Source organism: Clupea harengus, chromosome 19, assembly GCF_900700415.2.
Source record: "Clupea harengus chromosome 19, Ch_v2.0.2, whole genome shotgun sequence".
In the NCBI taxonomy this organism is placed as follows: Eukaryota; Metazoa; Chordata; class Actinopteri; order Clupeiformes; family Clupeidae; genus Clupea; species Clupea harengus.
The window spans coordinates 9915958-9929504 of record NC_045170.1 but is presented as its reverse complement, the minus strand read 5'-3'; the positions used below and the strand labels follow the sequence as shown (position 1 = coordinate 9929504).

General features: G+C 45.2%; 1 protein-coding gene across 1 annotated transcript in view; it reads right to left on the bottom strand.

Annotated features, from left to right (window-relative positions):
* Positions 1–1003: 1003 nt before the first annotated feature.
* The window catches only part of LOC105904895 (solute carrier family 45 member 4), a 54596-nt gene continuing 42052 nt past the window's right edge, over positions 1004–13547 (bottom strand). The window contains 7 exon segments of the mRNA XM_012832847.3: positions 1004–4872; positions 5259–5470; positions 5988–6087; positions 6449–7337; positions 7339–7630; positions 9901–10080; positions 12846–13034. Coding sequence (XP_012688301.3) covers positions 4489–4872; positions 5259–5470; positions 5988–6087; positions 6449–7337; positions 7339–7630; positions 9901–10080; positions 12846–13034 — 2246 coding nt within the window. The 3' untranslated portion in view covers positions 1004–4488.

Genomic DNA, 13547 nt, shown 5'->3' with positions numbered 1-13547 from the left:
CCTTTGAGTACGGCCTGTACATTTCTTTTGTATGTTTTATTTTATGGGCACATATGTTGGGGATTATATTCCCCCTTGTTAATAAATAGATATATATTTTTTTTTTATACAAAAGCCACCATCTCCTGTGCAGTGTTTTTCCCTCACAACTTCAGTCGCCACATCCCAAAAAGAACGTGGGGTGACCGTCCGGTCTTTCACACTGTTGTCTAGAGTTTGGATGGAATATACTATGTGTATTATGCTGTAGACATATTTTTATAATCACATACACACATAATGCGTATGCAAAGGAGGCCAGAAGTACAGAGCTGCACCCAAGAGATAAGAGCAGTGTTTCATGTTTCACCGATTGCATATACTATTTTTTATTTTAATTGTCTGATGCTGCATCTTTGAGATCTTTGAGAAGTCCTGTTGGCAGGGGCGCTTCAGCTACTAGTCTATAGATGACCATTATCTATATTATTCATACATTAATAATCATTAATAACAATTTCCAGTCATTGTGAGTGCACAACAGCAAGATAATCGTGGTTTTCTTAGGGATTTTTGCAACAAAGCCGGTAAAACTTCGAGTAGACTCACAAGATGGCAGCATTTAGTTACATTTGCAGGATACCCACACATGCCAGTCCACCAGGTGGTGCTACGACCACGATTCACAAGAGGGTAAAGACTAACGTCCCAGTTAGTGGTAATTCCATTTGTTATTGATTAGAAACGCTCTAGAGAGGCTCACACTTCTGATCACATGGATTCTACACACCAGTCAGTTGGTTACCGGCCTATAGGTTTGTCCTTTTACACCAGCCTATGTGAATATGTAATATATATAGACATTGAATTCTGAATAAATAAAAACACTATGGGTTTTAGTCTCTGAGGCCAGTGAGTGAATGATTAGAAAATACTAAAGTCCTGTCAAGTCCTAGTCCAGTGGGAGGGGCTCTGGGTGGGTTAAGAGAGAAGTCAGAAGAACAGAAACCGAGACAGGAAACCGTTTGGTTAAGATTCTTTAAAGGTGCATTCAATACAGTGTTTTTCAATGTTTCTATATTAGAAGGCTCAAGCAATGTACAGACTTTATATACATGTCTTATAGAAAAAAAATCCTAATATAAAATAATCAGCTTTTTAATAGCAGCAAAAGAAACTATTTAAATGGATATTTACAACTTAAAATAACAAGGCATATAGTACACTGCAAATATCTGTATTTCCCCATTCATATATATATATATTTTTTGAAGTAACATCCATGTCATTTCCTCAAGAGAAAACTTGCGACTCCCATTTTTGTCTAAGACTCAAAAATGCGTAACATAATTTGTCAGTGAAAACGTGAGACAGTTCAATTTTCCTATGATTAATAAAAGAACTGGAAAAAAAAGCAAACTTTTAATACGAGTCTGTTAAAGAAATGAATTTTCCGCAGTGGGATCTAAAATGTGATTTGTAAACCAGACAGACTATAGAGATGTGGGAAAAGGGAAAATTGAGGTGTGATTTTTATCGCCTGCGCTCACACACACACACACAAACACACAAGCACTGTGTGATGATCACACAGTTACTGACACACACACACACACACACACTCACTCAGAATTGTATTCCAGTCATCATCAATCCACATCCCTTGCATTAATTCTACTGTAAATATATCTCTCTGTAAATATATATATATATATATATATATATATATTTTAAATTAAACGTTGAAGTGTCCATTTAACAAGAGGTCAAAAAATAAATATCCACAGTTCAGTTCTTTTTTTCTTTTGCAAGATGATTTTCTAAAACTCTGTATGTGCAAGTTCTGTGCAATGTCAGATCTTCTGCTCGTAACACAAAGAAAAACAAACAAATATTACATTCAGTACTTGACATTGTCACCTGATGGAATCAAAAGACCTACTCCCCCCCCCCCCCCCCCCAAGCAAGGCCCAACTCAAAATCACTCCATGTCAACATTCTGCCATCTGCAGCGAGAGGTTTGGAGCTGAACACACACTCCACTGCGTCTCAGAAACACTCAGTTTGCACTTCAAGTATTTAAAGAAAGACAGCTGTTCTCAAAAAAAACTTGAATATAGAACTAGAATATACCAACAACCATTCATGCATGACAATTTTTTCACCCCAGTGTCATAAAACAAATCACCATTACTGAGGCAGATAGCATTATTGCAACTGATTATTTGCCTGATTTGTCAGAAAGGAATTTTTTGTGTGTGTTTGTCTGTGTGTGTGTGTGTGTGTTGTCGGTTGCTTGAAGTTTGGCTTCTCTGAGACATTCTGAAAATGTACTTCGGCGTATGTCTGCCTTTCGCCTCCATGGAGGTTAGCCTTGAATAAATCTACTTCTATGGAACAGAAGTATTGCCCTCATGAGGAACATAAAATGGAAACCATTTTGTAGAAAAAAATATATACCTGTGGTAACATTAGACCTCGACTGATAGCGTTGAGATAAAAAGGAAAGGAATTAGAACTAAAAGGGCCCTAGTCTGCCCTGTGACCTTTGAAGAAAAAAAGTTCTAGGCTCTTTTAGGGCACAGAACGATATTCCCCCAAACAACCAAACATACAACGATTTCTCACTACAGAGAACTATTAGGCCACAGCTATGGGTCTTTACCATAGTCCTTGTCCCTGTCTTGAGCTGTGCAAATGCAAGTGTGAAACAGAGATTGAATCAAGGAGAAGACTTGTGTGGAAGAGATGTATGAGTTCGTGGAGGGGATTTTCGGAAAAAAAAATAAAATACAAATGTCACCCAGGGGTGAGAAAACAATGCTTTGATTAGAGTAGTTATTACTCGTGCAGCAACTAGGTGCAAATGTAAACAGACTAGTGAGAGGACGTAACTCCGGACTCAATACTTTTTGTTTTTCATTCGTCAGAAACAAACGAGAGAGGAGATGTGTCTGGAGGACAGATAAGGGACAAGAAAAAGGATACAGATTAAAAAAAACACAAACGGCTACATTTTTCTTAATGCTAATTCCTGCACAGTTCAAGTTCTGCCACAAAAGTGCTGCCAGCAACAGGCACCATCAGCCTCTCCCTCCCTCCCCCCGCCCCCCCCCCCCCAGTCACCTCCAAGCGTAGGCACACCCGGATATAAACATCTCTGAAGTAACATCCAGCTAGAGCACTGACCTTGTGTCGAGAGACAACAGCCAACTACGAAAAATGAAAGAAACGAGAACGAAGGAAGCCGTGAAACAAAAAACTAAATGTCCTTTTTCGAGAAGGGCTCCACTTCTCATTCCTGTTCCTTCTCCTCCATTTGGTATAGGCTATTACTCTAGTACTCTGATGCAGCATTGAGATTTTTTTTGTTATATGGATTCTAAAAAGTGTTTCGACCACTGTGAGATCTAATGCCCTTGAGGTGGCAACGTCAGGATTCGCGCAGAAAGGTTGAATGTCGGGGATGGTGTGTGGGCTAACATCTGGCTAAAACAAAGACCAGATTGACACGTAGAGACAGTGCCAGAAAGTCCAAGGTAACCCACACAGGTAAGTGTCACAATGCAATTCTACAAGTTCAAATTGAGCACTTCAACGACCAACTCGGGGAATGATCCTTAACTCTGCGTCCAAATTTTAGAGCATTCTCCTGACTAAACATGCACCTCAACACACCAGCTTTCTCGTGTTTTCAAATAAAGCCATGTGAAGTCTACAAGTCTTAAGTCCAAAATGTAAAACATTTTCGTCGTCATACTGGGCAACTTTTGGTAACTGCAAAGTCTCCAGTCTGAGACATTAGGTCAAACAAGAAAAGAAAATGCTAAATATAATAACTTAAGGGAAAATATATATGTTTGTGTGTTTTTGTATATATATCTATATATGTATATTCAAAGTAAATATCTCCAGAGACATTTTTTGTTTTGTTTAAAGTTTCCTTCATCTTTACATTGGGGTAAAAGTAAGTCAGAAAGGTATGGGTCTTTCACAGAGTCCCTCCACACCGTCCTGAATACACTTCCCCATGTCCCCTGATGTGTCCAGTCCAGAGACGCCCCCTGGTGGCCCTGAGAGGGAGAGACGGGCGAGTGCCCGCTCCACACCACAGCCCTGAGACCGGCCAGGCCAGGCCAGGCCCGCAAGCTAGAAAAAAAAACACGCACACACAAAAAACAAAACAAAAATACACTGAGGACGACACGAAGAAATCGCAAAAAAAAAATTTGTGTCTTGTTTCAAGTTCTCTTCCTCCTCCTCCTCCTCCGATCTTCTTCTCTCTCACTCTCGCTCTCCTGGACGCATGCAAGAAAATGAGATAGGAGGGCGTTGAGCACTGATGGGAATGTTTTCGCCTCATTGGATACGCCTTATAGGTTTGTGTGCATGTCTGTGTTGCTCATCACAATGCCTAAGGAGTGTTGTGTTGCATTGCGTTGCATTAAGTTGCGTTTAGTTTCCGGTTGCTAGTCTGTTTTCCTGTGATTTCTCTTATCTTGTATGCAGTCACAGGGTGGACTCGCACTCCACTTTGCATGTGGTGGTGGTGGCACCCTTGCGCGTCAGCTTAAGAACACTGGGCTTCTCCACGACCTGGTGACCTTCCAGGGACGAGGTCGCTGAGGCGGAGGTCAGCGCTTTGGTCTGCTCGCCCTTGCTGCCGTGCGTGTCGCCGTCCTGCGGGTAGATGACCAGGAAGCACGCGGTGAGGAAGCCCAGGAAGGATCCGCCGGACGCCACCATGGGGATGACCCGCACGCTGCCCACCGCTTCCACGGTCGCGCCCAGCGCCGAGGCCACCAGAATCTGCGAGATGTACACCTGGCACGACAGGATGGCGCAGTCGATGCCAAAGCCACGCTTGGAGTTGCCTGGACTGTGGTGGATGTACTGAAAGACAATGAGTGGAACAAAAGAAAACATGTTAATGCTTCTAATATTCAAGGCAAAAGCAAATGTATTCATATTTCATTTTTGATTAGCTATTGATGTAGAGCATTTCATTCTACTCCATACTTGTGATGGAACCGCATATTGATGTTTTCCTGTTCTGATTGGTTGTTGCATGGTGGTTCTTGTGTGAGCGTAGAAATGCTCATATTGGGGACTCATTCGTATCAAACACTATCGGTACACCACTTCTTAGGTCATGGAAATCATCAAACATGAAACCATGTATGGAGCAGACTCTCAATAGTACTGAATCTACAGTATATTATCCTGCACAATGCTACTCTTAAGCAGCCCTCAACAGCCGGGATCTCATGACCGCTCACCTCTTTGATTTCGTGGTACTGGCCTAGCAGGGCATACGGGCAGTAGGAGATGCTCATGGAGATGACACCCATGCTGCTTATCATCACCATGGCGACGTAGACGTTGGGGAAGATGGACATGACGGCCGTGCCAATGGAGAAGCCCAGAGTACCCAGGATGTAGATGACCTTGATGCTGAGGTCAAAGTTGTCCAGGTACTTCTGGAGTAAAGCTGTGAGAAGGACGACCGGAAACAGAAACATCAGATGGGGAACTGAGATTGTGTGTGTGCGCGTGTGTCTGCTACACGTCTGTGTGTATGTGCGTGTGTGTGTGTGTGTGTGTGTGTGTGTGTGTGCGTGCGTGCGCGCCTGTGCCTGATACACATCTGTGTGTGTGTGTGTGTGTGTGTGTGTGTGTGTGTGTGTGTGTGTGTGTGTGTGTGTGTGTGTGTGCGTGTGTGCGTGTGTCTACAATGCTCGGCCAGTATATAACTGCTCTGCTATTGTTTTTGTGAGTTTGTATCTGTGTGTACTTGTATGTTTCTGTGAGGCTGTATGGCTGGTCATGAGTGTGCCTCTCTGCCAGTCTGTGTGGGTGTTTATGTGTCTGCTAGGATGTGTCAATGTACCAATGTCAATGTAACTACTTTATTCATACTATACTATACTTTATTTATTCATCTCTCTCTCTCTCTCTCTCTCTCTCTTTTGGCCTCTTGTCTCTCTCTCTCTCTCTCTCTCTCTCACCTGAGCAGAGGGCAGCTGTGGCAGCATAGATCACCAGACCCCAGCAGCCCATCTGAACTCCTTTATGATAGTTAAGCAGAGCTGTAGAGTTGGCAGCAGCCTGTCACAAAGAACACACCGCACATCAGTCGAGTAGCAACAGAAAGGATTCAAACTCACCCCTCCACTTCAGATGAATCAGTAAAACATTCATCATTTGGTTTATGGAGAGATTAACATAGAATTAGCCTAAGGTCATACTTCTTTTTTTTTTTGCCAACAACAATTTTCAGACATCTAGCTTAAGACATATTTGTCACTGTCCTAGTACTCCACACCTGTCTCAATGTTTTTTAAAAGCATGTGAATGGTCTTTAAGAGTAGAGTGATTGATAGTTTGTAGCAGAATATGGAGTTAGATAGTGAATGTTATCCTTTGCCAAGAAGAGTGGGCCTGCTTTGAAGCCATGTGCCATCCTTACCGTGGGGTCTCCCTCGTAGATGACTTGGCCCATGAAGTCGGTGTAGAACACGGCCTCGGCGATGATGGAGAACCAGGTGAGCAGGTGGCAGATGCAGAGTCGCATCAGCTCGCGTGGCATCTTCAGCATGGACAGCCACAGCAGCCGCACGGTGGTCTCCGTCTCTCCCTCCTCGCTCTCCGTGTCGCCGCTGGTGTTGGTGTTGCCGCTCTGGTGGCGCGCGCGCTGCCGCTCCACGGTGCCAGCGCCGCCGCCCGGTCGTTTTTGCCGCTTCTGCATCTCGTAGATGTCGTTCATGCTGCGCGATGGCTTGATGAGGAAGGCGGCGTTGGCCCGTCGGTAGCGGTAGCGGTGCGAGCCCACGCGCCCGTAGTAGGAGAAGGTGCAGGACGGCTGGCGGTAGAAGGTGTGACGGCGCCGGCGTATGGAGGCGTTGGCGCTCGACGCTTTCGTGCCAGGGCCGGAGCGCGGACGCCCGTTGGCGCCGATGCCGTTGAGGGGTGCGTGGCCGTTGGGCGATTTGGACGACTCGTCCAGCTGGTTGTTGAGCAGCTCCTCCTCGCCGCCCTCGCGCTCGAGCTCCTGGAGGAACGCCGACAGGCGGCTGAAACGGGCCGTACCCCCCCCTCCTCCACCACCGCCGGCACCGCTCCCCCCGCGCAGGAAGTCCTGGCTGCCGGCGCTGCTGCTGCGCCGCGGTGGCGAGCCGTGGTACGACGACAGCCGGTCGTGGAAGATGGATGGCTCGATCTGGCGCAGGAAGGACGCGTCGTGGTCCATGTGGTCCAGCGTGGCGTCGGCCATGGCCAGCACCGAGTCGCTCTTGCACCGCACCATCTCCACGTCCAGGAACTCCATGTCCAGCTCGTCGCGCTCGTCCTCCTCGTCGTACAGGTTGGCGTCCTCCTCGTCCTCCAGCAGCTGCAGGTGGGGCTGGCCGTGCTGAGCCAGGCTGCCGTTGAGCTTGACGGAGGAGAGCGTGTCGCCCTCCTCGTCCAGGCGGTCCTTGCTGCGGGCTGTACCGCAGCTCCTCAATGCTGCACAGGTGCAGCGCCACAGACCCGGTGAAGAGCACCGCCGCAAACACGAACAAGATCTGCTCCTGGGATTTGAAGATTTGGCCCAGGAAGGTGTGAGTCCAGTCCAGGCCGCCCAGCGCGTAACCCACAGCTCCGCCAAGACCTGCAAGCACAGACAGAATCCGAGATTCAGAAACCTGAAGGACCTCGGGAGGTCAGGGTTTTTCCTGGGTCAAAATGGGTCTTCGGTGCTCAAAAAAAAAATGTGCGCGCTACGTGCGCAGTCTGTGTTACCATGTCACCTTATTAGCTTAGATTCAAATAGATTGACAATAGTCCAAGCCCCATGGTGCTATCATGTATGGTTCAAAGATTATCAAGGTTTACTTTAGAACTAACCAGTGGTCAGAAATGGAACACACAAATTATGAAATTCAAGTTTATCTATTATTACTATTCATTTTTATTATACAAACGTACATACCATTCTTTTTGTTTTTATTATTAAAACTGTCCACAAATATGTTTAATAGTGTGTTTAACTTCTATTGGCCCACCAATGGAGGCTGCGTTGGAAATTAAACTTTTGTCAGCATTTTGAGTGGACATTTCATTTGCATTTGTACAGGTGTATTCGTGCACGTCGGTGCTGGCCCTCGCAGCGGAACGACAGTTTACAACCGCACCGGTTTATCAATGATAATATTAATATTATTATATTCGAGATGCAACACAAATCTATCCGCTCTCCTCCGAACGAGCTCCGCGGTCTACTGGTACTCGTTCAAACGGGTAGACAAATCAAATAATAGCCTACACCTGTGTAGGTCCTCAACATAGCAGATATTTTAATACATTGAAAGCCATGAATACTGAAAATGGAATGTCATGCTCAAAATCACCGCCGACTGATGAAGTCAGGATGCATACGCAAGTTGAGTGATTGGCAGATGGCCGATTTGTAAACAGGTCGCGATCCATATTTTGCAGTACAATAGGCTACCTTGGTTAAAAATCGAATTACGGTAGATGCATGCTAGCATTGCGCTAAATAATTAGACAGCTAACATTAATTAGTGGTGTTAACATAAAGTCAGTTATTGTATATGGCATTAATATTATTCTAAAACACCTTCACTAGTTGTTTTAACCAGATTTGTAAGCAGGTTGTAAACAACATTTTTGAAGTGCCTTGGTTTAAAACAGCTAAAAGCTAGCTACATTAAGTTGCTTGCTCAAATCTCAAATTCAAACCAACGTATTCTGTAAACTGGCAAGCTTGGAGCAGCTTCTGTCCAATGATTGGCTCAGGGGTGGGAGGTGGGATGCGCATTCCAGGCAGCTGCTGCCTTGAAGTCAACGGTGAGGGCTCAAAACACCATTAAGCTGAATTGCGCCATGAATGACAGCTTTTTTTATTTATTTTTTATCGCGAACTTTTTTTTTGCCTTAGGCGCTCGGATTTGTTGTAGGCGCTCTGGAAAACGGCTTAGGCGCGCGCCCAAATTTTCTCTATGCAGGAAAAACCCTGGAGGTTAGCGATAACGCTGGAATAAACCAATCATGTCTGAACACAGCATTGTTCCTGGCAAAATGCTAATTCTTCTCCTGCATTTGTTTTCAAGAACCCGGAAGGCTGTTTCTCATTCATGGACCTGAACGTAATGCAATGAGAGCCCTAAATATTTCCAATAAGATCCAAAGACTCGATGCTTTAAGACTCAAACAATGACCGACTCAAATAGCCAAGACACTGAAGACTCAGCACTCACAGCCAGCCTGGCACTCGACAAGCATCCCTCAATTATGGACACCTTGTTAAAAACATAATTATAATTCAAGCCCGGTAAATGTTACACAATACAGCAGTAACTTGCTGACATGCTCGTTTTGAATGCGTGCCTGTGCGTAGCTCCAGTGAACGTTTCATTTAATATCTGCCATGGATCAGTGCGCCCCATTATCAGAACATGCCTTGGGTGCTGCATCTGGAGCCGCCACATGCACTCATCTGTGGGGTGAGAGCTGCTCATATGGAGATTTGTGTTGAAAAAAAAGAATTTGATGCATTTTACTCTCGGCACTCTTGGGATTAAAAAGTAGAAGAAAATAAAAAAAAAATAAATGTTTTATCCAAAATGAGTGACTTTAACATCAGTTAAATAGTCAATGAGCTCCACTCCGAGCTAGAAGGAGGTATACCACTGTGTTTTCAGTGCTGTGTAAGTTCAACTCTACAGTATGTTAAAACAGCAACTGAAAACCACCGTCAAACAAATATCTAAATTCAGCTTCACCCCAGTTACTGTTTTTCAGTGACTGTTTTTTCTCAATACAAACGATTTCACACTGGGTTGAGGTGTGTCTTGTTTGGTTGACTTCTGCTGAGATCGGTTCAATCCACAGCGATACGGGCGGACATGTTCGGCGTACCTGAGGAGAAGGCGTGTATGTTGAGGGCCATGTCCTGCTCCTCCGTGTCCGCCACGTCCAGCAGGTAGGCTCGTATAGGACCTTCCGTGGCGTCGGCGCAGAAGTCCAGCACCACCACCCCCAGCACGGTCAGCACGATCCCGATGGGCTGTTCGTTCGGCACGTCGCCTATGGCGAGACCTAGCGTGGAACACAGAGACCACGTAACAGTGTTAGCGCAGCTGAGCAGCAACTTAGCCTGGGGGGCAGGCTATGACCAGCCTGACAGTGTCATGCAGAGAGCTGTGGCAACACACACACACTCTCTCACACTCACACACACACACACACACACACACACACACACACACACACACACACACACACACACACACACACACACACACACACACAATAACAAGCTTTAGGTCAACACATTGATTCATAATAACCATCTGCCCCAGTTGGAAGTACACACATGGTCATGACATGCACACACACAGCATTAAAACACAGTGATGGTACAGAACGCATGACGTGAGGGGTAACGCATCTACCCATGTTGAGCAGTACCTAACTATTGGCACACGCACGCGCACACACACATAGATACACCCTTCCCCCTGGTAGTTGCCCGTTGCCCATGATGCATCTGTCTCATTTGACACTTTGACTTTGACCCAGGGCATACTCTGCTGTGACCATATCACCATCGCGTGTGTGTGTGTGTGTGTCTCTTTGCGTGCCTGTGCATGTCGTTTTGGTCACAGACATATTGAAAACACAAGCAAATCGAGTACATCGACTGTGCATCAGAATTGCACCTGACTAGGCTATAGCCTGCAAGACTAATGCCTTTTAAATGACCTCTCTTTCACATATTACAAAGTTGTATCCTAACCTATTTAACAGCTGCAGAAATATCTTAATGCTCACGCTGACTTTCCTCCCAAGCAAAACATGCTTTGTCATTTTAACAGTCACACAGGGGAAATCTGTTTAGCAAAAATATTTAGCTAATCAACAAGAAGCACGGGCGAGTGAAAGAGAGAGACAGAGAGAAAGAGAAAGAGGGAGAAAGAGAGGGAGAGAGAGAGAAAGCAGAGAGGAGAGAGAGAGAAAGCAAGAGAGAGAGAGAGAGAAAGCGAGAGAGAGAGAGAGAAAGAGAGAGAGAGGGAGAGAAAGAGAGAGAGAGAACGCATCTCATGGCCCCCCTTGAGTCAGCGCTGGAGTGTGCTGTAAGCAAAGCCTTTCTTCCTGACAATGGAGCCGCCGCACAGCAAGCTAGCACTGGAGACAGGAAGCAGTTTCAGATAGGCAATGAAAGGTAGAAAAGGGGGCACAACAGGAAACATTTCCCTGTGAACTGGTTCCTAGTCCTTTCCCATGTCACGGAGAATGACAGGGTTCACACACACACTAAAAAAAGGACACACATGTGCTCACTATGAGGAGTCTAGCCCTAGTGCTGTCCCACGATCCCAGTCTCTCTCCTAGTCTAGAAGCTCGATACAGAGCTGGAGTGCTGACATAGTTACTCGCTGTCCCCTGGCTACCAAACAAACAATCACACGTATTTCTTTCCCTAAATTGCTGTTCGCACAATTCCGGAGTGCGAGACTCCTAGTCAAGGTCAGTATATTTGGCAGCAGCAGTGGTGTTGTGTGCGGGAACAAAATGTCAACTCGAAAGCCTAAATGTGCTTTGACACTTCTACTTTAGCTTACTTGTAATTGGTTGGAGTGTCTGAAGAACACCTAATATGATCAGGCTATTTTCCTCATCTTTTATTAACATAGCTGAGACAGTGGTCAGTTAATGTGGAAATGTGAATAGCCGACTGGAACTGCATGTATTGGTTGAGTCATGGACAATGCATGATTGTTTTCATGTGGGTTTAATTTTTAATCTTGGCCATATATTAGCTAAATCAAGGAAGAAGTGATCATTATCGTTAGAAACTGCCATTATTATTATTATTATTATTATTATTATTATTATTAAGGAGATGCTATACATAAATGCTATCTATGAAAGGAAAATCAATAACATTACATATTTTGTCAAAGGCAAATGACAGCGTGATATCTACATAGATTACGATTTAGATATGCAAGCTATTAACCTATAATTACTTACTACATCTTGGCTAATTTGTAATCCAACACTGTTGACGTTTTATGTACATGTATGTGGGTGTATTGAGTGTGTGTGTGGTTAAGACATTCTCAGACGGGCACCCTGTTCAACTGAAAGCGTGAATTCCTGTCACAAATAGAAATCGCACCAGCTGACGGTCACGGAGTCAAATGATCCCTCTGGACGTGCCAAGTGCCACAGCAGCGCCCACAACCTGAACATTATCCTGGCAAACGCAAAAGCCTCCAATGCCGTGCCGCTTATTTCAACCAGTCGACCTAAATGTACCGAACCTGTCATGATCTCTACAGCTGATTGTTCATCAGACACAATGTCCAAAACGCCAACATCTCATTTCGCCTGACTTTGAGGAGGTAGAGGTGAACCTAGAATCCTCCAAGTAGTATTATTCCCTAATATTCCCAACAGCTCCGATCTGTGGAGAGAGATCGCATGAGGTCTTTTCAGCTTCTATTCCAAATCCACCTTCAGTCTTAGATCAGACAGTATACCTTCACAAGAGAAATCTACTTCTAGTCTATTTGGAAGGCGCACAAATCTAAATAGCTTTATAGTTTCAGTATTTGGCATTCTAGTATAGGCATTTTTCTTCCTTTATTCATCATTCTCCTTAAACACTGACCCCTTGACTTTTTGGATGGTGGTAGTGCTTTTCCATTTCATTTGCAAGTCGGGGTCATTGAAGGGATACACTGTACACATTATACAAGAAAATCCATGCAATCACGGACACAGCTTTAATGCTTCTGTACTGCTGAAGATGTGCATTGGTCAACTGGCCGAGGGGACCTCCAGACGTGATTTACCTATGAGCGAGCCGTTGAGGAAGAGCGCCACACCCAAGAGCACGCCCACGCACAGCGCCAAGATGAAGGGGCGACGGCGGCCCCAGCGTAGTGTGCAGCGGTCGCTGGCCGAGCCAATCAGCGGCGTGAAGATCAGACCCAGGACTGGACTCAGGAACCATGTCAGGCTGTAGTATTGTTCTGGAAGACCTGTGAGATTGAGAGATAGAGAGAGAGAGAGAGAGAGACAATGGGGAAAAGGGTGAAAGGTTATTAAAAAAAAAAAAAAAAAAAAAAAAAACAACACTACAAATTTTGGGATACTATCAAAACAACAGAATGAATTTTTTTATATGACCTTACTGGAGGTCAGGGTTCAACAGACTGTTACCGAGCGCCGCACTAATCCCAGAGTTCATACACAGCTCAACTCCGGGATCAGTCACGTCATGGTAGTTTTCCCCTGAATGGGATTGGTTTCCTCTTAAACGCGGAGCGTTTCATTCAAAATATTCCACTCGCTCACACAGGAACAGGTGGCTGTAAATAGCTCACCATGATCAACAGTGGCCGGTTGTAGTATCCCCCCCCCCCCCCGACCCCAGACTGGCAACGGCCCCACCCTTTGGGTTGCACTATAAAATACACCTTTCATTGTTTTGTTTTTCAGGAATGGGCCCAACGTTTGGTTTCCTGCCGTCTGATTGGACGTTATAAAAGGGG